General features: G+C 45.3%; 1 protein-coding gene across 1 annotated transcript in view; it reads left to right on the top strand.

Annotated features, from left to right (window-relative positions):
* The window catches only part of LOC138293872 (potassium channel subfamily T member 1-like), a 577,968-nt gene that overhangs the window by 423,521 nt on the left and 132,185 nt on the right, over positions 1–22,262 (top strand). The window contains exons 19-20 of the mRNA XM_069233172.1: positions 551–656; positions 20,660–20,832. Coding sequence (XP_069089273.1) covers positions 551–656; positions 20,660–20,832 — 279 coding nt within the window. The remainder of the gene's footprint in view (positions 1–550; positions 657–20,659; positions 20,833–22,262) is intronic.

Genomic DNA, 22,262 nt, shown 5'->3' with positions numbered 1-22,262 from the left:
TTTTTGTAACCATAGTAACAGAACTCAAGAAGCTATTTTAATGACAAGCAAAATATAACCAGAGTGAGGGCAGACAGAGCTATAGACTTTCAGCCTCATGTTGAGCTTTGTGGTAAAGTGAAATCCAGTAAATCCTCATGGATGAGATAAACCCACAATCAAACGATTACAGATTTTTAAATTGCTTCTGTAATAATGCAACATGAAAGCAGTAATTCTGTGGGCTCTTGCCAGGGAATAGCAGATTTTATGTTACCACCTACCTCTAGGCCAGACCCTGAATAACTGAATAAATCTGCTGTGGTAGGAGGGGCAATGAAGCTTGCAATCTGTGTTGGTCTCATGGTCTCCCCTTACCTATGTATCATTTAGCTAGATATCAGTCTCTCAGGAAGGTGTGAGGAAATCTTTATGTGCTCTAAAGGCTCAGCGAGTACTGTATGGGGGACACATATCTAATTCCTACAACAGAAATACTCTCAATGTGTGGAGATCCACGTCCTTTGGATACTTCACTCACTTTCACTTCTATTCATCTGCTTCTTTGCAGCTGGGTGAAAGGGTACCCCACAAACACCCCATACATCGGAAGCTCACCGACCCTCTGCCATCTTGTCCATGAGAAGATCCCATTCTGCTGTCTCCGACTTGACAAGGTAAGATCATCACTCATGTCTGTGTTGATTAAATGTATATGTCAGATAGACCGTGAATGTCCAATGTCCGCCAGCTACGGTTATTTTCCTAACATATAATCAGGATAACCACTGATTAAGCAAATGATTCCCTTTTAGATCATTTGTATGTACGATTATCCCATGCAGCTATTCAGACAATCCGGTACACCTGAACCAACATTGAACATCACTGTACTGCTTTCATAAAGCCATATATCACAAGCGATAGTGAATCTATAGACAGAGCTGGCAATAGTGGAATCTTCAGGCTATTTTGTTATTGTGATCTATCGGAAAAAATGCTTCTTTTTTTTAAGGACAGTTTGTTGGAAATCCATGCAGTAAACTTGGAAAGCCCTCATGATCACCTCTTACGCCCCAAAAAGTTGGGTTAAAATTTTAGTTTCTTTATTTAGAACCATTACTATACGTTACAAAATCAGTGAAAGGGTGTGGTTCCTGCACACATATATGTTAAAATTAAACTGATTTTGTGATGCTTTTATATCTGCACTAGAATGCATATAAGGTTATAGGCCTCATTGTTTAGTTTGTAGTGGAAACTCCTCTGAATTGTGGATGAAGTGATAACCCTGGACGACAGTCCACCAACAAATTCTTCTCTGCCATGGTATTCCTAAAGGGAAGGAAATTCCGCCAGTGAATTTTTCTCCACTGAATTTAGCACTTTCTCTTAAACTCTGCTTCTCCATTGCCACCCATTTCCAAATCAGACCCTTGGTAGAACTAAATACTATGCACGTTAATAGCTAAAAACACCACTCACTGAGTCAAAAACACCACATTTTACTTCACTTCAACATATGTGCCAGAGAGTGAATGAGATATTTAGCGGTCCCATTCTCAGTATCAAAAGTGACTATACCAAAGCACAAATGCAAGCAACCAGAATATATGACTGTACTCATGGGAGGAGAGGCTATTGCAAGTGGGATGTTTTAGTTGCTCCAGTATTTCCTCCTCCAGGACCACTTATACCATGGGCATGGGCAATTCTTTTGGGAGGGGAGGAATAACTGCATATTACAGGATACAGGCTCGTAGCATATCCGTACTGCTTCCAGCTTTTTCTCTCCATTTTTGGATGATGTTTCGTCTGGACACTTCCAGTTCTTCAAGAAGAAGTGAATGGGTGAAAAATTAAGAAAACACAGTCTTCACGCATGAGTTGTAATTCCGATGGGGTCGAAAACAACTGTTACCAGCCCGATCACGATTAATACACCACTCATAAGGGCAGACTATGTGGGATGGGCAACAGAAGCTTCTAGTGCATGCCCATTTGTTACTGAGTCTCAAAATCCTTTGTGTTGAACCTACTCAGAGGTGGCTCTGTGGTAGCTTAAGTCCACACACTTCAGTATAACACCATCTTATCAGCCTCTGAGGGGTGAGTGAGTGGAGGTGGGGATACTTGACACTCAAAGTTATCTAACCTTTTGGATAGAGGTGGGGTGGTGGAAACAGCATAGGGAGAATATTTGTCACAGTTGATATATGGGATCCTGTATAGACTATACTGACCAGGAAAGAGTTGAACCATACAAGAAAGAGGTTGCAAGCCTAAAGGTGGCCTAGCACAGGAAATCCACTGTGTCCTGCACAGTTACAAAGGAAAAAGTACAAAACAATTGGTCACCTGAAACTCTTCTGACACAACTAAAATCACAAAAAGCGATAATGGTGACAAAACTGCCTCCAAGTCAGTGCTTAACTTGTGCTTGTTGTTTCCGGTGCAGAGGACTGACACTTATTTTTGAGGGCCGGTGCTTACACATATGGGAAAGGCAGAGGAAGATAAAAACGAAAAAGTGTCACAATGGGAGAAAGCAGAACGCTGCAAGAGTGAGTTGAAGAGACAGGGAGTGGCTGTAAAAGGATTGAAGAGGCCCGAGATGGCTTCATGATTATGCTGCCTCAGTATTCCGTGTTCGCACGCTTAATTGCAGCACCCACATGCTTAAGAGGACGGCTTTGAGCACAGGCACGTTTTAATTTACAAATTAAGCACTGCTCCAAGTCAAAGCCTGATCAGCCCACTGATGGAGGCTTATGAGACAAGCTACTGTTCAAGAATTCATAGGTGACCAAGCTAGTCATTAGACAAGAGGCTATTGAAACTCAAAAGTTTCTTGAGCTGGTGGCCGTATTGTGGCATCACTGCACACACTACCCCTGGAAAAAAACTGGAAAGATTTAAGGACACCCTTTGAGGGTGATAGAATGTGGCTACAAACATCCCAAGATTAAAGGAAAACCTAGGAAAGTCCATTTGAAACACAAACTCCTCTTGGCTGAGGGCAAAAACAGTGTCGGTCGGCAGATTTGAGAGAGGGGCGGGCGGGAAGCACACACACACTCATTCTTTCACACACACACGCACGCACATCCATTAACAACACTCATAACATTCAAACATGCACGCACCAAACATTCATATGAAAAGATCTCACACACACACACACACACACACACTTACCTTCAGCCTCGGAGATCCCAGGACGGTTGGGACTGCTTCCTTCCCTCATTGGCTGACCTTAGGTCAGCCAATGAGGGAAGGCAGGAGTCCCAGCCTCATCACAGAGTGGGATGGGGTGAGTGAGACTGCTGACCCCATCCCACTCTGTGACGAAGTGTCACTGATTGACACTCGCCCTGGGCGCTTCAGGGCTTAAACCTGAAGCTCCCAGGTCGAAGTCAATGGGTGACGCTTTCCTCGTCACCCGGGGGAGGGCCTCGAGGCACCTTTGCTGAGCCGAGGAGGTCACGCCCATAGGAGCTGTGACCTCCTCAGCCCAGCAAAGTTCAGCTCAGGCAGCCAGGAGTCTGCGCAAATCGCACATGTCTGCTCCTGGCTGCCTGAGCGGAACATGAAGAGTGTCTGTTTGGCTGACCTTTGTTGCCTGCCAGACACTCTTCATGAGGGGCAAAAGGTAGGGGGGCGTGGCCCTTCCGCCCTAAAGGACGGGCCGCGCCTGGGCATAGATATTCCCACGAATTATGAGACTTTGAGATCACGATTAAGGACAAAGGGCCTGATTTAAAGTTTGGCGGGTGGATACGGCTTAACAAGTGTGACTATATCCTCTGTGATTTATAACATGTGCATTTATATCCTATGGCACTTATAATAAGACACATGGGATATCTGCCACATTTGTGATGGAGTAATCGGCCTACCAAACACTAAATCAGCTCCAAATGGTCAAGAAAGAGTAACAAGTGGTCACATTCCACTTAGTCCCACTTTTACAGCGTTTATTGGTTTAACATTTCATCCTGCATTTATCCATTTGTTTTTTGCTTGTGTAATCCATGTTGATTCATATTTATTTTGTGTTATGTGAACAAAACTGAGTTGCAACTAGTATATTTCCACATTATTTTATTTAACTAAAAAAAGTACACTCACATTTAAATGGATCTAGGCCCAGATCTCTGTACTGGGGTGAATGTTTGACATTGTTCAGCATTCCGTCCATCACTTGTTCTTTTTGTATTTTCTGCCCCAAGTAGGAGGGGTATGCCCAGATGTGTATCCCGAGCTCCCCATGCCACTGGAATCAAGCTAGCCTGGCAGATGAAGGGTGATACCCTGAAACCGGTCCTAGGATGCTTGTTTCCAGTCCAGGGAGGACCTGACTTGGCAGTTCGGGCTGGACTATTCCCATGGGGAATAGGGTCAAGACTGGAACGGCATGGGTAACAAAAAAACGATGGATTTAGGCCCAGATCTCTGTACCTGGGGTGAATGCTTGACATTGTTCAGCATTCTGTCCATCACTTGGTCTTTTTACACTCACATGTAGATGACTGTCGCGTAGTAGCACTATAAGAAGTCATTTATAATACATCTGTACTCTCTCACAAAATATTAGTATTGCAAAAAAAAAGAATTGAGCACACATCTGCCAGATGAGTAAATGTCATCTTTTTTTAAAATCCTCCGGCTGCAAATCTACACCCATATTGACCTGCCATTTCTTCCTGAGAGGATGGAGGGTCATTCAAACAGAGACCAGATTTTTTTTCTTTCGTTTTTTAAAATAAAAATTCAGAAACACATTGTTCTCCATCTGTATTTTAGTGAAGAAATCACTTAATAAATAGAAAACCGGGAGCCTCAATTATAATAAGGTGTGGGAAACGAATACCCCGATAACAGGAAGGAACCTTGGGAATTCCCACCCTTTCACTGGAAAGAGCTGACCTAATAGGTAATTCTGGACTCGCATGTTGACGCTATGATTCCAGCAAATGGGCAAACTCGGAATGGTCCAAACTGCCATGGATGAATGCAGTTGTTTTCTAATTCATAACCATTTCAGTCAGCTTTTACCTCCTCGGCTCTAACAGCCATGTCTACTTTTAATACCCATTTCATTTGGGTGCTGATGACACGGTTTGGACCTCTTACATATTGATGTGGGGGCTTTGCACTGACCCCAATTAGTACTCACTGTTCGAAGGGCTATTTTGTTGTTTGTCACTTGTTGAAAATATTAATTAAATATATATTAAAAAAATACCCGTTTCATAAGCCTATTTACCCGTTTCCCAATTCCACTACTTGGCCCTTCATGTGGGCTTATACTGCACCAGGCTTGACGATGATAGTTCCAAAGGCTCTATAGTTAGGGCTACCGGAATTATGCCACAAGGGAGGTCCAAATTAGGGAGCAATGGAAGGGAAAGAAAGTAACACAGATCTATCTCCCCATTATATAGTTATTATCCTTCTAGGAGTTGAATCTGTCCTTGCCTCTTGGGTCCTTGAAAAGCAATGGAGTCTGTGTGGTTAATTCTCAAAGCCATTTGTCCATAAAATTCAACTTAATTAACAAGTGTAATTTCTTGTTTTGCATTCAGAAATATGAATTTACATTGGAAAAATAATGCATGTGTAAAGTTACTTATTTTATGTTCCCATAGGCTGGAATGGGTATTCCAGGGCAGAGATACCATTGGAAGTTGTTCAACTAATCTTGAAAAGATCAGATGCCTCCTACCCTCATAGAAGACTCCTTCAATATTTTAAGATATAAACAAAATTAAACATACTCCAAACATAGGTGTAAATCTACTGGAATATATTTATAGTTGTTGTAATTTAAATCTATTGGTGTAGAGTTACTTTTTTCTGACTCTGTTCGTTGGCAAGATTCCAATTGACACTGATATCTGAGAATTATAAGGGAACAAGGCCAACTTGCATGCCCTGACTTGTCATGTCTTGAACATCCACATTTATGGGGGTGTGATGGGGTCGTGGATCCTCTCCAGGATTGCAGACGGCTTCAGCCTAGACCATTCTCCGCTGCTGTCTTGGAACAGCTTGAAACCATGACTGGATGGAGCTGTCATACAAGTAGCTTGATGGAAACACTGCAAATGTGAAGGAACAGACATTCACAGGCCAGACGTGTTATGGAGATTTCTTATCCATATGTGATCCAGTAATTCATTTTTAAGGAATGCAAAGCAAAGTAAATCACACACACAATGGCGCCCAGTAGGAGTGGGCTATTAATTCCGATGCGTCTGTAACGAGGATCACTGAGCCAGTGTTATTCCCCAAAACTATACAATCCCCGTTATTTCCAAACACCCAGATTTACTTTTACTCCGACCCCCAGTAACTAATTTCGGGGGTGGGCATATAATGGAGATTTTGCTTAATTTGTTACATAAATAGTGGCAGGGTCAGAGATTGGATGGAACCCACTACAGCTTGAACCATCTACGGTCCCTGTCAGGACTGCCGAACAGCTATCCCAATTACACCTACCTACCATTACAGTCCTACAAATGTGACAATTTGGACTATACTATGTGACCCATAGGTAAAAGGATGTCCAGAGCGCCCGGGTATTATTTTTGTTTGTATAGTGAAATTTTAAACACTTTGCGCAAGTGTTTTTTATTTAAAAAAAAAAAAAAACTGGCATCTCCTCCATGTGTTTGACTATCATAAATATTTGCCGGTGTTGCGAAATAAGTGCCAGTGCTGAGCACCGACAAACACCAGCACAAATGGAGCACTGAATGGAAATTAGTCTGGGCCACTCATAATGAGGGACTGGGTCTACTGGCGTGCAACAATACATAGTCCATGAACTCTAAACCTAATATTTGCTGTTTTAATTCTGTTGGCTCACTATGTGAAATTTCCCAATTGTCTTTAAAAACAAAGAAATGGTTCTCGAGGCCAGATGTAATCGCTCAGGACAACAGAACTGGTGTGGGGCTCTTGGCAGCCATCAGCCTGTCTCTTACTCTCAAGAGGGCTGTGTGAAATTCAAATTGCAAAATTGAAATTCACAAAATTCCTGACTTTTCCTTCACCAGAAATTCATTTAATTTCTCACCATTTTTTAAAAACACAATTTTATATCATTTTCATTAGCAGGAGACTGATTTGCACAGAGAATACACATATCCTGCTTACACCGGGGTCCTTTCCTGTATTGCCTTTTTTTTTTTTTTTTTTTTTTTTTTTCCAGATACGTCCTTGCATGTAAAGGTTATTAAGTTACACCATATACCGGTAAAGCATAGGTGGGGAGAAGGAGGAAAACAATTAAGGAAAATAGTGGCATAGGGAGAAAACAGCTGAAAAGTGTTAGCCCTGGCAGTGTTAGAGTGATCTTCCCCCAAACATTTTGCCTTTCTCATCCATTTTTTGCTGATCTCATTTTTGTTGGTGTTAGGACTTTGTGCCCTTTACTACTGCTAACCAGTGCTAAAGTGCGTGTGCTATCTCCTCTAAACATGGTCAAATTGGAGTTAACCCAATGTGCATGTTTCATTTACATGTAATCCCTAGTAAAAGGGTACTCCATGTATCAAGGGCCTATAAATTAAATACTACCAATGGACCTGCATCACTGACTGTGCCACCACTCAAGCACCCTCTTAAACATGTCTCAGGCCTTCCTTTGCAGCCCCTGTGTGCAGTTTAAACAGTCATTTTGACCTGGCAATATAAACCATTTTGACTACCTCACCCATCAAGGGTTCTTGTAGCGGCGATAACAGAGAATGCATGCAGTGAAAACATATTAAAAATAATTGATACCAGGGAAGAGATTCCAGGCTGTTCTCCCATCTTAAGACTGGTCTGGTGGCTGCCAATGAAGACCTGAACCTGAATCCTTCCCTGAGATTGTGAGTCAAAGTGTTTGTGAGGCTTTGCAAAGCCTCTACGTAGCTTAAAATAGATCCCATTCATCTATGTTATTCTATTCTATGCTATCTTATGGTAAAAGTACAGCCATTTTGCGTGCATCATGTGGGATTGAGACTGCTTGGTTTCACAAAAAATCAATATATAAATTATTTATTCACAAATGAACGTTATAAAGACATTATGGGCCTCATTCTGACCCTGGCGGTCATAAACCGCCAGGGCCGCGGGCAACGGAAGCACCGCCAACAGGCTGGTGGTGCTTCAGTGCCATTCTGACCGCCGCGGTCAGAAAAGTGGATCCGGCGGTTTCCCGCCAGAATACCCCTGGCAGGGCTGAACCTCCATGGCGGCGCTGCAAGCAGCGCCGCCATGGGGATTCCGACCCCCTTCCCGCCAGCCTGTTTCTGGCGGTTTTGACCGCCAGGAACAGGATGGCGGGAACGGGTGTCGTGGGGCCCCTGGGGGCCCCTGCACTGCCCATGCTGGCATGGGCAGTGCAGGGGCCCCCTAACAGGGCCCCAGCATGATTTTCACTGTCTGCATAGCACCCGTCGCACCCCTGCAACACCGCCGGCTCCATTCGGAGCCGGCCTCTGTGTTGCAGGGCCTTTCCCGCTGGGCCGGCGGGCGCTCCTTTGGCGGGCGCCCGCCGGCCCAGCGGGAAAGCCAGAATGGCCTCCGCGGGCTTTTGACGGTGACCGCATGGCGGGCGGCTACCGCCGCCACCGCCTATATTTGTAAACATAAAACCCTGGATTGAGCTTTGACTTTTATTGTTCTAGTGTATTTGATGCAAACCTTCACAGCACCTCCCTTGTACTCCCTTGTACTTGGTTAAGTCATGTTGCCCATTTCCATCCCTAGATAGTCAAGTCCACCAAAGTTATGGCTAACAACTGCAGAGCCAATGTCCTGAGTGTAAGCCACTAGGGAGAACAGGCACAGTTAGGTGATTTCTTCAATTAGCAGAATCAGGAGAAAAGCGACCACTGTCTCTCCTGCAACAGTGTTGCTCTGTCTGACCTATACCTTTGATTTATAAATGCTTGCTCTGCTTCTCCTGTCAAAATTATGATGTTCATGGAGACTCAGTGGTTTATGAAAGCTTTTTGTACCAGTCCTACAAGTGTGGTTTAGGCAAGATGGCTCTCTTTGGCCTAAAAAGGATGTTAGAGGGAAGCATGCTTTACTTGCCCTGCAGCTCATAGAAGCCTCATGATCTGTCCTGCATTTAGGGGAAAGTGTACCTTATATTCTGTGCTTGTTATCATCATCATCATTATCATCATTGTTAGCTTTATTTCGGTAAAAACAAATACCATAAAAGCACACCACAAGTTAACGATTTTACAAAAAAACAGGCTATGTATAAAAGTCTTCGGATATAAAACAGTAGACTGTATGTAAAAGTCCTCGAATATAAAACATTCTCCCTATAAAAATTCATGCCATATTATAAAATCGTGCAAGAATGCAAAGTTTTTCATAATAAATATCATAGATCAAGTATATTCCTAACTAAAAACAATGAATAAGATAAAAGTAAAAAACTTTCCCATTTAAAACATATAAGAATATAAAGACATGGAAAATTCATTGAACGGTAGAGAGTTGATGTATGCATACATTATAATTCACAAGTAAGTTCGTCTATGACCACTCCCATCATCTGTTGTTGGATTTGTTCCTGTTTTTTTAACATATTCAGTCTGTAATGCCAAATAGATTCTAAAAATTTTGCCAAACAGCCAGCCACTAAGACATTGAAGAGAGTAGGGCTGAGCGAGGAGCCTTGTGGGACGCCGCAGATGATCTCGGTGGGGTCTGAGCGGAAAGGAGGGAGGTAGACTCTTTGGGAGCGGTTGGAGAGGAAGGAAGTGATCCAGTCCAGGGCCTGTCCTTGGATCCCGGTGGAGCGGAGGCGGGTTATTAGAGTGCGGTGGCAGACGGTGTCGAAGGCAGCCGAGAGGTCGAGGAGGATGAGGGCGACTGTTTCTCCGTTGTCCATCAGGGTTCTGATGTCGTCTGTGACTGAGATGAGGGCGGTTTCTGTGCTGTGATTGGCTCGGAATCTGGACTGAGAGATGACTTTGGCGCGGAAGGGGAGGAGCAAGATGGGGCGGAAGTTCTTCAGGTCGCTTGGGTCCGCCGTGGGTTTCTTCAGTAGGGCGTTGACTTCAGCGTGTTTCCAGCTCTCGGGGAAGGTGGCAGAAGAAAACGAGCTGTTGATGATGGTCTGGAGATGCGGGGTGATGATGTCGTCTGCTTTGTTGAAGATGAAGTGTGGGCATGGGTCCGAGGGGGCACCGGAGTGGATGGAGTTCATGGTGGCTTTGGTCTCTTCCGTGTTGATGTGAGTCCAGATGTTGAGGGTGATGGCTGAGGTTGTAGGTTCTGGGGTGGTTGGCTGGGTCTGGTGTCCGAAGCTGTCGTGTAGGTCGGTGATCTTACGATGGAAGAAGGTGGCGAGGGAGTTGCAGAGGTCTTGTGAGGGCGTGATGGCGTTGGCGATAGCGTTGGAGAGCTCTTTGACGATGTTGAAGAGTTCTCTGCTGTTGTGAGTGTTTTTGTCCAGTCTGTCTGTGAAGGAATTTCTTTTGGCGGCGCGGATCAGTTGGTGGTGTTCGCGGGTAGCGTTCTTGAGGGCAGTCATGTTGTCTGCGGTGTGGTCCTTGCGCCAGGCTTTCTCGAGGGTGCAGCAGTTTTTTTTTTATTCCTTGAGGGTCTCAGTGAACCAGAGAGGTTTTTTGGTGTTGGTCTGTCTTGGGAGGCGTCTGAGGGGAGTGAGGTTGTCTGCGCAGTTGGTGATCCAGTGCGTGAGGCTGAGGGCTGCGTCGTTGGGGTCGGTGGAGAAGGTGGCTTGGTTGTCGCTGAGAGTGGAGAGAAGCTGTTCCGCGGGGATTTTGTTCCACTGTCGGCGTGGGATGGGTTGTGTGCGGAGGTGGCGAGTCTCGCGTCGGAAGGTGAAGTGGACACATCTGTGGTCGGTCCAGTGTAAAGCGGAGGAGTGGCTGAAGGATGCGTGGTTGCTGGCGGAGAAGATGGGGTCGAGCGTGTGTCCGGCGATGTGGGTGGGGGTGTTCACCAGTTGCTTGAGACCGAGGTTGGCGAGGTTGTTGAGCAGGGCGGTGGTGTTGGGGTCGTTGTTCTGTTCCAGGTGGAAGTTGAGGTCACCGAGGAGGATGTAGTCCGGCGAGGCAAGGGCGTGCGGGGAGATGAAGTCAGTGATAGAGTCGCTGAAGAGGGCGCGTGGTCCAGGGGGTCGGTAGATGAGAGTTCCTCTGAGGGTGGTCCTGGGGTCGGTGTGGATCTGGAAGTGCAGGTGTTCGGCGGCGAGTGGGGTGTCTTCGGTGGAGGTGGTGACGTTGATGGAGTCCTTGAAGACGATGGCGATTCCTCCACCTACTTGGTTGGTGCGGTCTCTCCTGGAAATCTTGTAGCCGTCGGGGATGGCTATGGCGATGTCGGGGGCCGAGGAGGCGTTCATCCAGGTCTCAGTGATGAAGGCGACGTCCGGTGCGGTGGAGTCCAGGAGGTCCCATAGTTCAATGGCGTGCTTGTGGACGGAGCGTGCGTTATGGATTCTTCCCTTGCGCAACCCATCGGGTACATCTTGGAGCTACAGCTTGTATTGGACCATTTGTAAATTAGAGTGCGCAGAGGAAGAGAGCCTATCCTAAATCTGATATACAATGCACGTGCATGTGGGGAAAGTAATGTATCCATGTATCGCTCAGGTTCATAATGGCATTTGATTTGTAAAAAACTGCCAGTCATGGATGATGGTGAGACTGCAGTCAATTGTGAGGATTGAGCATTAAGACAGAATGCATCCTTCAGAATCTGAGTTGCATTTTTAGGAATAGATAACGGATCCTTCCAGTATGTCCCCAAGCCAAGTGATACAAAGGTCCGTTCCACATAAGCACACCACTTAATTTTTGAGCTGATGTTGGTATCCATCAGGTTAATTAGCTCGCATCTATAGGGAATAGGAGAATCTAGTGACCATAGGCGAATCCAGAACAACAGAGGCCTAAGGGCGGCAATCTGATTAATTGGTGGCAAATTTAGATCCATTCGAATAGGAAGTGTTGGGGTACTGGAGGGAACTCTTAGCAGCATCTTTAGTAAAGAGTTTTCCGCCCTTGCCAAATTATCTAAGTTGCAATGACCCCACAATTCAGCTCCATATAGACCCCCCCTGCTTGCGATTTATATATTTTTATAGCGGGCATCATGGCAAAACTAGGGGATCTAGCTGCAAATCTTACAATGCCACTCGCCCGTTGTTTCAAGCGCAGGGTTGCTTTCTGGTGGTGGGAGTGCCATTTATGTGTGTCTTCTAATTTCAGACCTAAATAGTCGAAATCACCGACTCTTTCCAGTGTGGCACCCTCTAAGTAGATGGATCTCCTCATCCGGCCTTTTTTGCCCCAAACACCATGCATTTAGTTTTTGATCGATTGATTTCCAGGCCATGGTCATTACAAAAATCCATAAACCTCGAGAGCAGGGTTGAAAGGCCTGTGGCTGTTTGGGATATCAACAAAGTGTCATCAGCAAATAGGAGGCAAGGAATCTTCTGCCCTCCTATTTTAGGGGCGTCATTGGAACACTCCATGAGATAGGGGATACATGCATTTATGAATAGGAGGAATAATGTGGGGGTGAGTACACAACCTTGTCTCACGCCGCGGGCAGTGGGAAACTCTTCAGTTAGTTCACCTCGCGGACCCCATCTAATTCTGGCATAATTGCCAGTATAAAGGTATCTGATAATATTTAGGATAGAACAAGGAACTCCCAGTTTGTTCAAGACCTCCCACAATTTGTAGCGGGGTACTAAATCAAAAGCTGATTTTAAATCGACAAATGCCACAAATAGATGGCCTAGATCCACGTCAACAATTTTCCATTTAATAGAAATAAAACGGAAAATCTGATCTATTGTGATGACTTTTTCTCTAAAACCCGCTTGGAAGTGCCTTAAGATTTGATTTTCCAGTATCCATTTCCTCAACCTGCTCAACAGTTGGTGGCAAAATATTTTTTGAAGATTGTCAAGGAGACTGATAGGTCTGTAATTTCCTGGAGAATTTATCTCTCCTTTCTTGTATATGGGCACAATAATTGCCTCCTTCCATGAGTCACAATAGGATCTAGTGGTCAGAATAGCATTGGAGAGCCTATTGACGTACGGACTCCAATTATTCTGATCCGCATTAAACATGTCTGAGGGGATCCCATCCGACCCTGGGGCCTTCCCTGCTTTTTGGACAGTGATGGCCAACACAGTTTCTTTAGTGTGAAGGGAGGCAAGGGAGTCACAGGCGAGTGAGATGCTGTCATCTCTCCAGGACTTGGTGTGTCGCAATCCAGTGAGGAGCCATACAGTTCCTTGAAATGGGAGAGCCAGACATCAGGGGTAAAATGAGACTCTGGGTTGAATGCTCGATTCTGATCGCTACGAGAAACCAAAAGCCAGAATCGTTTGGAGTCGTGGACCTTAGCTGCCTCAGCTAGTTCGCTCCAGAGCCCCTCTTCATACTCAAGTTTTCTCGTTTTGCATGTTAGTACGTAATGGCACCTTGCGTTGGTAATTCCTAATCTATCCTTTGTTCTTAGCACCTTTATCAGAATGTTTATAGCCTCTCTTCACCTCTTGTTAAACCATTTACTGCTGAGTTGGACACAAGAGTTAGTCGGTGGCCTGACACATTTGGAGAACAATTCATTCAAGATTGCGAAAAGGTCCAAATGGAGAGACGTGACTTCAAGTGGTGCAAATGTAAAGTGGTCATCGAATAACTGGTGGGTAGAAGTTAATACACACAGTTTATCTCGAAGCTTATTAGATCTCTGGAAGGAGTCCCATCTTACTGTACGCCTATTACTAGACAACTTCATGCCACCAGAAGGAGCGGAAGAGGATACAGTTCCTGCTAAAAGAGTTCTCTCGTACGTGATCTGAAGAGGGGCATGATCACTGATAAACGGATTACCCACTTCCACGTCTATTATGTGATGCCAAACTCTTAAGTCAAGGAAAATATAGTTCAGTGTGCTACTGTATGAGCCCCTAAAAAAAGTTGGTCTGGTGGGGGTGTCGGCTGGAAAGCGACCGTTGCCAAGACGGAGACCATGGAGTATCATGAAATCTATTATCTGCGTGGCCCTGATGCAAGCTTTATATAATGTTTGCTGTGTGGGATAAGAGGGGATATTCCATATGTTGTCTTCGAGCTGCATAACCTCTATGAGGTCTGCGTTGAATTCAAGTTGGGCATTAAAGTCCCCGGCTATTATGATGTAATATTTTAAACGGAAGTCTGGGATTAAGGTATTCAAAAGCTCAATAGTGCTTGTTACTGAGGCCATTCTACCCTGTCTATGCCATGGAAATAAGAAGGTGTATTGGTAGAATGCCAGGCAGAGACTGTAAACTCTTGGATACGCATGCTGCTGTTCCCATTCTCACTATGCCATAGTACTTGATCTGTACCACGCCCAAATAAGTCTGGAGTTATCTGTATTCGCGTTAAGAGGGGACAAAGCTTGTCAGTTCATGGTAGACTGCTTAATTTGAAGTAAGACCAAAACTGATTCCATCAATGGTCTCCGCTGAGGGTCGCATAGTAACTGAAAAATGATGGGACTGTGACGTGGTCCTGTGCCATTGCCAGTGGCTGAGATGTTTTGCTGGCACTCCATGTCACCGTTGTATTTTCCTCAGTGTAATGCACTAAGGGGAATGGATATGCCCAGATCAGTGTGCCATACTCACTGTGCCTTAGGCCTTAAGCTATAACTCACTGAAGAGACTCAAGTAGGTTGAAACACATCTGGAGTTGTTTATGTTCCTGTTCAGTTGGGACATGGCATGGCAGTTTAGGCTGGACTCTTCATATTGAAGCAGGACTAAGGTTAATTTACATATATTTAAAAGCCTATCTGTCTCCAGCCCCACTCCTCTGTTAGTCACCCATATCTCCTCCTTGCTTTCATTTTCTATGAGTATCACTCAAAGCTCCCATCGTCTCACTCCTGCTTTAAAGGTATAACAGGTAGACGCCATATACTAGTGCTCTGATTACTGGCAGCGAGTGGGTAGAGGTAAAAAGGCCTAAATGAGAAACACAACATTTCTCTGAGGGGCTGCTAGGGCAGGGGAAAAGCCAGTCATGTGATTTTCAGAAACAGCATCCTCTCTGTAAGTTATGTTTTTATTTTACTGTTTAGACAGGGGTGTTACTATGATAAGTGCTTAAGATGCAGTGGCACCATGGCTGAGATATCGGAGGAGCTCACAACTCCCTAATTACAGTTGTCCTTTACTACCCTGCTAAAGGGACTATTTTCTTCCTTGCATTGGGGCCCATGGCACTCTTGCTACATTACGGTCTCTTTTGTATTAGCATAGTCTTGAGTTATCGGAGAGAACTACCAAGCCTGATGGGATGGCCAACATCAGAGCTTTAGGGGTGGTGTTGGGGTTGTGCTACACCCCAAACCCAAATGCATTCTTGGCTTGGTAGTTGGGTTTAGGAACTCTGATTCAGGCCTGCAATGTCTGTAGTTTTTCTTGTCATTCTCATTTCACTAAGGTCTTTTAAAGCGTGTTCATTTTTTTAATCAGAAACATAAATATATATATATAGTTACTGGTGTACAGAAAATGTAGTAAATCTGCACCTACGGACGAACTCTTTTAATGGATGCAAATTTGCCATGTTTTAGAATTCCCAAACATTGGCAGTAGTAGGCTTGGAAAGCTGTACTAGTCTTGGGTTTCAGGCATACTACTGACAATCAAACACCGAACAGGTGATGAAATGATTGCCTGCAAATAGTTTAACCAGTGACAATCGCTTGGGGTAGCATTTCAACCCATTGTTTTCCACCCACTGTGCCACTCTAGATAAGGGCCCACTGAATGGAAATCAGTATTGAACCTCATCTCCATGGAAATAGACCTTTCAAAACCTTGGTCATCTCACTCCTCCACCCTGCAAGCCACTGCTTTTCGTAGGAAATTTGAAGTTCACATATCCCCAAATCTCACTGCCTAAGCAATGCAGTGGTGACCCTGGCACAGGGAGTGGTCTGGCTGAGGGGGGTCATTGTGTAAGAAGAACACCAGCTGAGGAAGAGCTCTGGTCCTGTTAGTGTTGAATGTTTTCACTTTTGAGACAAAAAAAGATGAAATTTTGATTTTTTCACTTTTTGGATGAAAAAAGTTGAAATTGTTTCCAAGTGCCCACATATTTCACTGTATATATGTTGTTTTAGTGTATGTGTCACTGGGACCCTGCCAGCCAGGGCCCCAGTGCTCATAAGTGTGCCCTGTATGTGTTCCCTGTGTGATGACTAACTGTCTCACTAAGGCTCTGCTAACCAGAACCTCAGTGGTTATGCTCTCTCTGCTTTCCAAATTGTCACTAACAGGCTAGTGACCAATTTCACCAATTCACATTGGCAAACGGGAACACCCTTATAATTCCCTAGTATATGGTACTGAGGTACCCAGGGTATTGGGGTTCCAGGAGATCCCTATGGGCTGCAGCATTTTTTTTGCCACCCATACGGAGCTCTGACAATTCTTACACAGGCCTGCCACTGCAGCCTGAGTGAAATAACGTCCACGTTATTTCACAGCCATTTACCACTGCACTTAAGAAACTTATAAGTCACCTATATGTCTAACCTTTACCTGGTAATGGTTGGGTGCTAAGTTACTTAGTGTGTGGGCACCCTGGCACTATCCAAGGTGCCCTCACATCGTTCAGAGCAAATTCCCCGGACTTTGTGAGTGTGGGGACACCATTACACGTGTGCACTATACATAGGTCACTACCTATGTATAGCGTCACAATGGTAACTCAGAACATGGCCATGTAACATGTCTAAGATCATGGAATTGTCACCCCAATGCCATTCTGTCATTGGGGAGACAATTACATGATCCCCAGAGTCTCTAGCACAGACCCGGGTACTTCCAAACTACCTTTCCCGGGGTTTCACTGCAGCTGCTGTTGCTGCCAACCCCTCAGACAGGTTTCTGCCCTCCTGGGGTCCAGCCAGGCTTGGCCCAGGAAGGCAGAACAAAGTACTTCCTCAGAGAGAGGGTGTTACACCCTCTCCCTTTGGAAAAAGGTGTCAGGGCTGGGGAGGAGTAGCCTCCCCCAGCCTCTGGAAATGCTTTGATGGGCACAGATGGTGCCCATCTCTGCATAAGCCAGTCTACACCGGTTCAGGGATTCCCCAGCCCTGCTCTGGCACGAAACTGGACAAAGGAAAGGGGAGTGACCATTCCCCTGACCTGCACCTCCCAGGGGAGGTGCCCAGAGCTCCTCCAGTGTACTCCAGACCTCTGCCATCTTGGAAACAGAGGTGCTGCTTTCACACTGGACTGCTCTGAGTGGCCAGTGCCAGCAGGTGACGTCAGAGACTCCTTCTGATAGGCTCTTACCTGTGTTGCTAGCCTATCCTCCTTCCTAGGTAGCCAAACCTCCTGTTCTGGCTATTTAGGGTCTCTGCTTTGGGGAATTCTTTAGATAACGAATGCAAGAGCTCATCAGAGTTCCTCTGCATCTCTCTCTTCACCTTCTGCCAAAGGATCGACCGCTGACTGCTCAGGACGCCTGCAAAACCTTTACAAAGTAGCAAAGACGACTACTGCAACCTTGTATCGCTGATCCTGCCGCTTTCTCGCCTGTTTCCTGGTGGTGCATGCTCTGGGGGTAGCCTGCCTCCTTCTTGCACCAGGAGCTCTGAAGAAATCTCCCGTGGGTCGACGGAATCTTCCCCCTGCAACCGCAGGCAACAAAAGACTGCATCAGCGGTCCTCTGGGTCCCCTCTCAGCACAACGAGCATGGTCCCTGGAACTCAGCAACTCTGTCCAAGTGACTCCCACAGTCCAATGACTCTTCAGTCCAAGTTTGGTGGAGGTAAGTCCTTGCCTCCCCACGCTAGACTGCATTGCTGGGTACCGCGTGATTTGCAGCTGCTCCGGCTCCTGTGCACTCTTCCAGGATTTCCTTCGTGCACAGCCAAGCCTGGGTCCTCGACACTCTAACCTGCAGTGCACAAGCTCCTGAGTTGTCCTCCGGCGTCGTGGGACTCCCTTTTGTGTCTTCGGGTGAGCTCCGGTTCACTCCTCTTCCAAGTGCCTGTTCCGGTACTTCTGCGGGTGCTGCCTGCTTTTGTGAGGGCTCCCTGACTTGCTGGGCACCCCCTCTGTCTCCTCATCCAAGTGGCGACATCCCGGTCCCTCCTGGGCCACAGCAGCATCCAAAAACCCTAACCGCAACCCTTGCAGCTAGCAAGGCTTGTTTGCGGTCTTTCTGCATGGGAACACCTCTGCAAGCTTCTTCATGACGTGGGAAATCCAACCTCCAAAGGGGAAGTTCCTAGTCCTCTTCATTCTTGCAGAATCCACAGCTTCGACCATCTGGTGGCAGCTTCTTTGCACCCTCAGCTGGCATTTCCTGGGCATCTGCCCAATCTCGACTTTGTCGCGACTCTTGGACTTGGTCCCCTTGTTCCACAGGTACTCTCGTCTGGAAATCCACTTTGGTTGCATTGCTGGTGTTGGTCTTCCTTGCAGAATTCCCCTATCACGACTTCTGTGCTCTCTGGGGAATATAGGTGCACTTTACACCTACTTTTCAGGGTCTTGGGGTGGGCTATTTTTCTAACCCTCACTGTTTTCTTACAGTCCCAGCGACCCTCTACAAGCTCACATAGGTTTGGGGCCCATTTATGGTTCGCATTCCACTTTTGGAGTATATGGTTTGTGTTGCCCCTATACCTATGTGCTCCTATTGCAATCTACTGTAACTATACATTGCTTGCATTACTTCCTTTTGCTATTACTGCATATTTTTGGTATTGTGTACATATATCTTGTGTATATTTGGCATCCTCATACTGAGGGTACTCACTGAGATACTTTTGGCATATTGTCATAAAAATAAAGTACCTTTATTTTTAGTATATCTGTGTATTGTGTTTTCTTATGATATTGTGCATATGACACCAGTGGTATAGTAGGAGCTTTGCATGTCTCCTAGTTCAGCCTAAGCTGCTCTGCTATACCTACCTTCTATCAGCCTAAGCTGCTAGAAACACCTCTTCTACACTAATAAGGGATAACTGGACCTGGTACAGAGTGTAAGTACCCCTTGGTACCCACTACAAGCCAGGCCAGCCTCCTACAAGGAGTGAAAGCCCTCTGAAAGTGAGAGCTCAGTGAGAACCCTGGGTGAGACGAGTCCCTAAGTGAATCAGAGCCCTGAAAGGGTGAAGGCCCAGTGAGGCAGAACCCTGACCGAAGCGGAGCCGTGAGTGAGACAGAGCCCTAAGTCAAGCAGATATCTCAGTGAGCGAAAGCCCTGAGTGAGGCAGGTCCCTGGGTGAGTGAGAGCCCTAAGACAGAAAGGAACCCGCATGAGAGTGAGCCCTGAGTGAGGCAGATCTCTGATTAACAGCCCTGGGAGAGAGAAAGCACTGACTGGGGCAGTGCTCTGGGTGATTGAAAGCCCTGAGTGAGTGAGAGCCTGCGGCAGGGAAAAGACCCAATTGAGGCAAAGCCCCGAGTGAGGCAGAGACCTAAATGAGTGAGAACCCTAGGTGCAGACCGCCCCACTGAAACCGTTTCCGGTGTCTGGCATGAGTCATCCATGAACAATGTGAGATAAACTTGTAGTTCCGGGGTGATCTCTGAGTCCCGGCTAAGAGAGTGCACCAATTGTTGTGTAACCATAAAGTATGGTTGTTTATGCTCCTTCTCTTTCTTTCTCGTTATTTCTTTCTTGCTTACTTTTCTCCGACTGACTTGTTTCCCCCCTTCCATTTTGCTCTTTCTTTCTACCCGTTTGGCTTGCTCTTCTCTCTCGGACGTTTCTCTCTCTCTCTCTGTCTCTTTCTCTCGTAAGCTCGATCACAACCATTTTCTCTCTCAACACCCTATGAATTGAATGAACAGGATTTTCATAGTTTACCAACACAAGTGCGCGGCGGGAACTGATGGGGCTCTACAGCCTCAAATGAAATAGTTTATCTAAAAGACACGAAACAGATCAGCACTACCAAACATACAACTGAGACCTCTCCTTCGGACTTACAGCTCCCCCACTCGCTGAAACCACAGGCGGCACCGAAATTAAATCTCACAGTTAACGGGAGATGCTTAAAGCTGCCCCTTTTATATTTCTGGGCTTAAAAAATGCAGTTTTAACCTTCCCACCACCCACCTTCCTTCGAGCATTAAAAAGCAATAACCTTGAAAACCACTTGTCATTACTCACAATGACTTCTAGTGCCTTAGGCTCCCATGTTGAAATTTTCAAAGCATCGATTTTCACCATGGAAACTTGACAGCCAACTTTCAGTCTTCCTTCCATACCTTCGTATCAGACAATTTACGCTATGTAAGCTGGCACTATGTGTGATTTTCATAAATGAATCATGAACTGGTGTTTTCATGTACACACTTTACATCTATGGACTTCTGTGGAGTTTGTGAATATCATAAAGCCCTATATACTAATGCCCCCAGCTTCTGTAGGCTATTTTCCACCATAAACACCATCCACGTAAAACCTGTCTCCACTGCAATCCATGTCTTGTATATGTTTAATTTAGGGTCATATGTGATGTTTTAATTTTAATCTCTGTAAAATAATAGTTTTGACCAGCCGATCAACCATTTTTCCTGACTGAAGCTACAGGTAGTTGTAACCTATATACTCCTGTCCTCCACCCCAGGGCTGCCACCACTTCCCGTTTGAGGATGCCCGTGCCTACAGGTTCAAGAACAAGCTGATCATTGTCTCCGCTGAAAGGGCTGGGAACGGCCTCTACAACTTCATTGTTCCGCTGAGGGCCTACTACCGACCGAAGAAGGAGGTGAACCCCATTGTGCTGCTGCTGGAAAACACGTAAGGAGGGGATTGTGGGTACGTCGGCCTCCCGCAGTTCTCCGCACAAAATCTGACTAATATGAGGAAATGGTCTAGCTGCTACCAATGGCTTTCTTTCAACCCACGAGGGGTTCAAGCAGCTAACACTGGTGTTTATGCATTTCTAAGCACCACCAATGGTGGTCCATGAGACAACTGAGGCACAGGGTGAAAATGTGTTCTGTTATTCTTTTGTTGGCCACCTCTTTGTTAAGAGATTTAAACTCTCTAAATGTTTTACAGAGTTTTCCTAACATTTTCTAAAACAAATGCTGCACCATTTTTGGTTTTACCACCCTTAAACACTCCAAACAGTGTTGTTAACATATCAGACAATATTCAAGAACCAGAGTGCAGTCATAATTGTTGAAGATGCAGCTGTCCTAATTAGCCGAATTTATGAAGGGAATGGTTTACTTAATGAATATGGACATCTGGCCACATTGTTTTTGAAACCCTACGTGAAAAACTCTTGCTTGAATTGATTTGAATTGAGGGGCGTTTCCAAATGTACCATATGTCGAGGCATCCATATCAATGATGCACTTTCTTCAGGAAAGAGAATTTATCTTTTTAGTGAAACATTGGATGCCAAAAACATCTCCTCTCAGAAGAAAATAAGGGAAATGCAGATTTTTTATCTGTGCGTAGCATACCGAGCCTACAAAGAATAAAAGCTTAAGTATTGAAGACGAAAACAAGGGCCTTGATTCTGGTGCTGCAGTTGAAATAGGGACTGATAGTAATTTTCTTTAAAAACAGACGGTCAGGTATCATGAATGTGGGCAGTCATCAAGAATGCTGACAAAGGAAAGGTCTGTTGTAAAGCAGGAGCTGCGATTCCGGATCATTCCCAAAATCAATTTCTTTGTAACATGAAAAGTGATACTGCTTCTTTGAATATCGATTTGGTGAATTAGCCTGGGATTTTTTTGTCTCCAAAATAAGAAGATTTGTAAAAGTCACAGTAAGATCGACCTCCTTTCTAACAAGACCTTGTTCATTGCTCTGAAAGGACAAGAGGGATTGGGGTCTCATTTCCAATGGTGGTTCCCGTGTTCCACCAGACGTTTTAGTGCCACTTGTGATAAACTGCACTCAGGAGTTAAATTATTTCTGAGTCTCCATATGCAGTAGTGGAACCAATGAGGCTAATTTGATTTGAATCCTTTGTTAAATAAAGGTGGCAAGGTTTTAATCCTACAAAAAGGAACTTCGGAGTGCAGTATATCATGAGTTGTGCGGGACTTAAGAGACTGATCAATGATGAAACGCCCAATTTGGAAAAGTGTTGTTAATGTTTCCGCCCCTGTAAATAATGCCTGCAATGTGTACAGAAGAAACATTAACCACATTGTCACAATTTGGGAACAGAAGTAGGACCTCTTGATGGTGATGCAGTGGACTGA

Source organism: Pleurodeles waltl, chromosome 4_2 (genome assembly GCF_031143425.1).
Source record: "Pleurodeles waltl isolate 20211129_DDA chromosome 4_2, aPleWal1.hap1.20221129, whole genome shotgun sequence".
In the NCBI taxonomy this organism is placed as follows: Eukaryota; Metazoa; Chordata; class Amphibia; order Caudata; family Salamandridae; genus Pleurodeles; species Pleurodeles waltl.
Note: the sequence above shows the minus strand (reverse complement) of the source record. Positions and strands in the feature narration are given on the sequence as shown.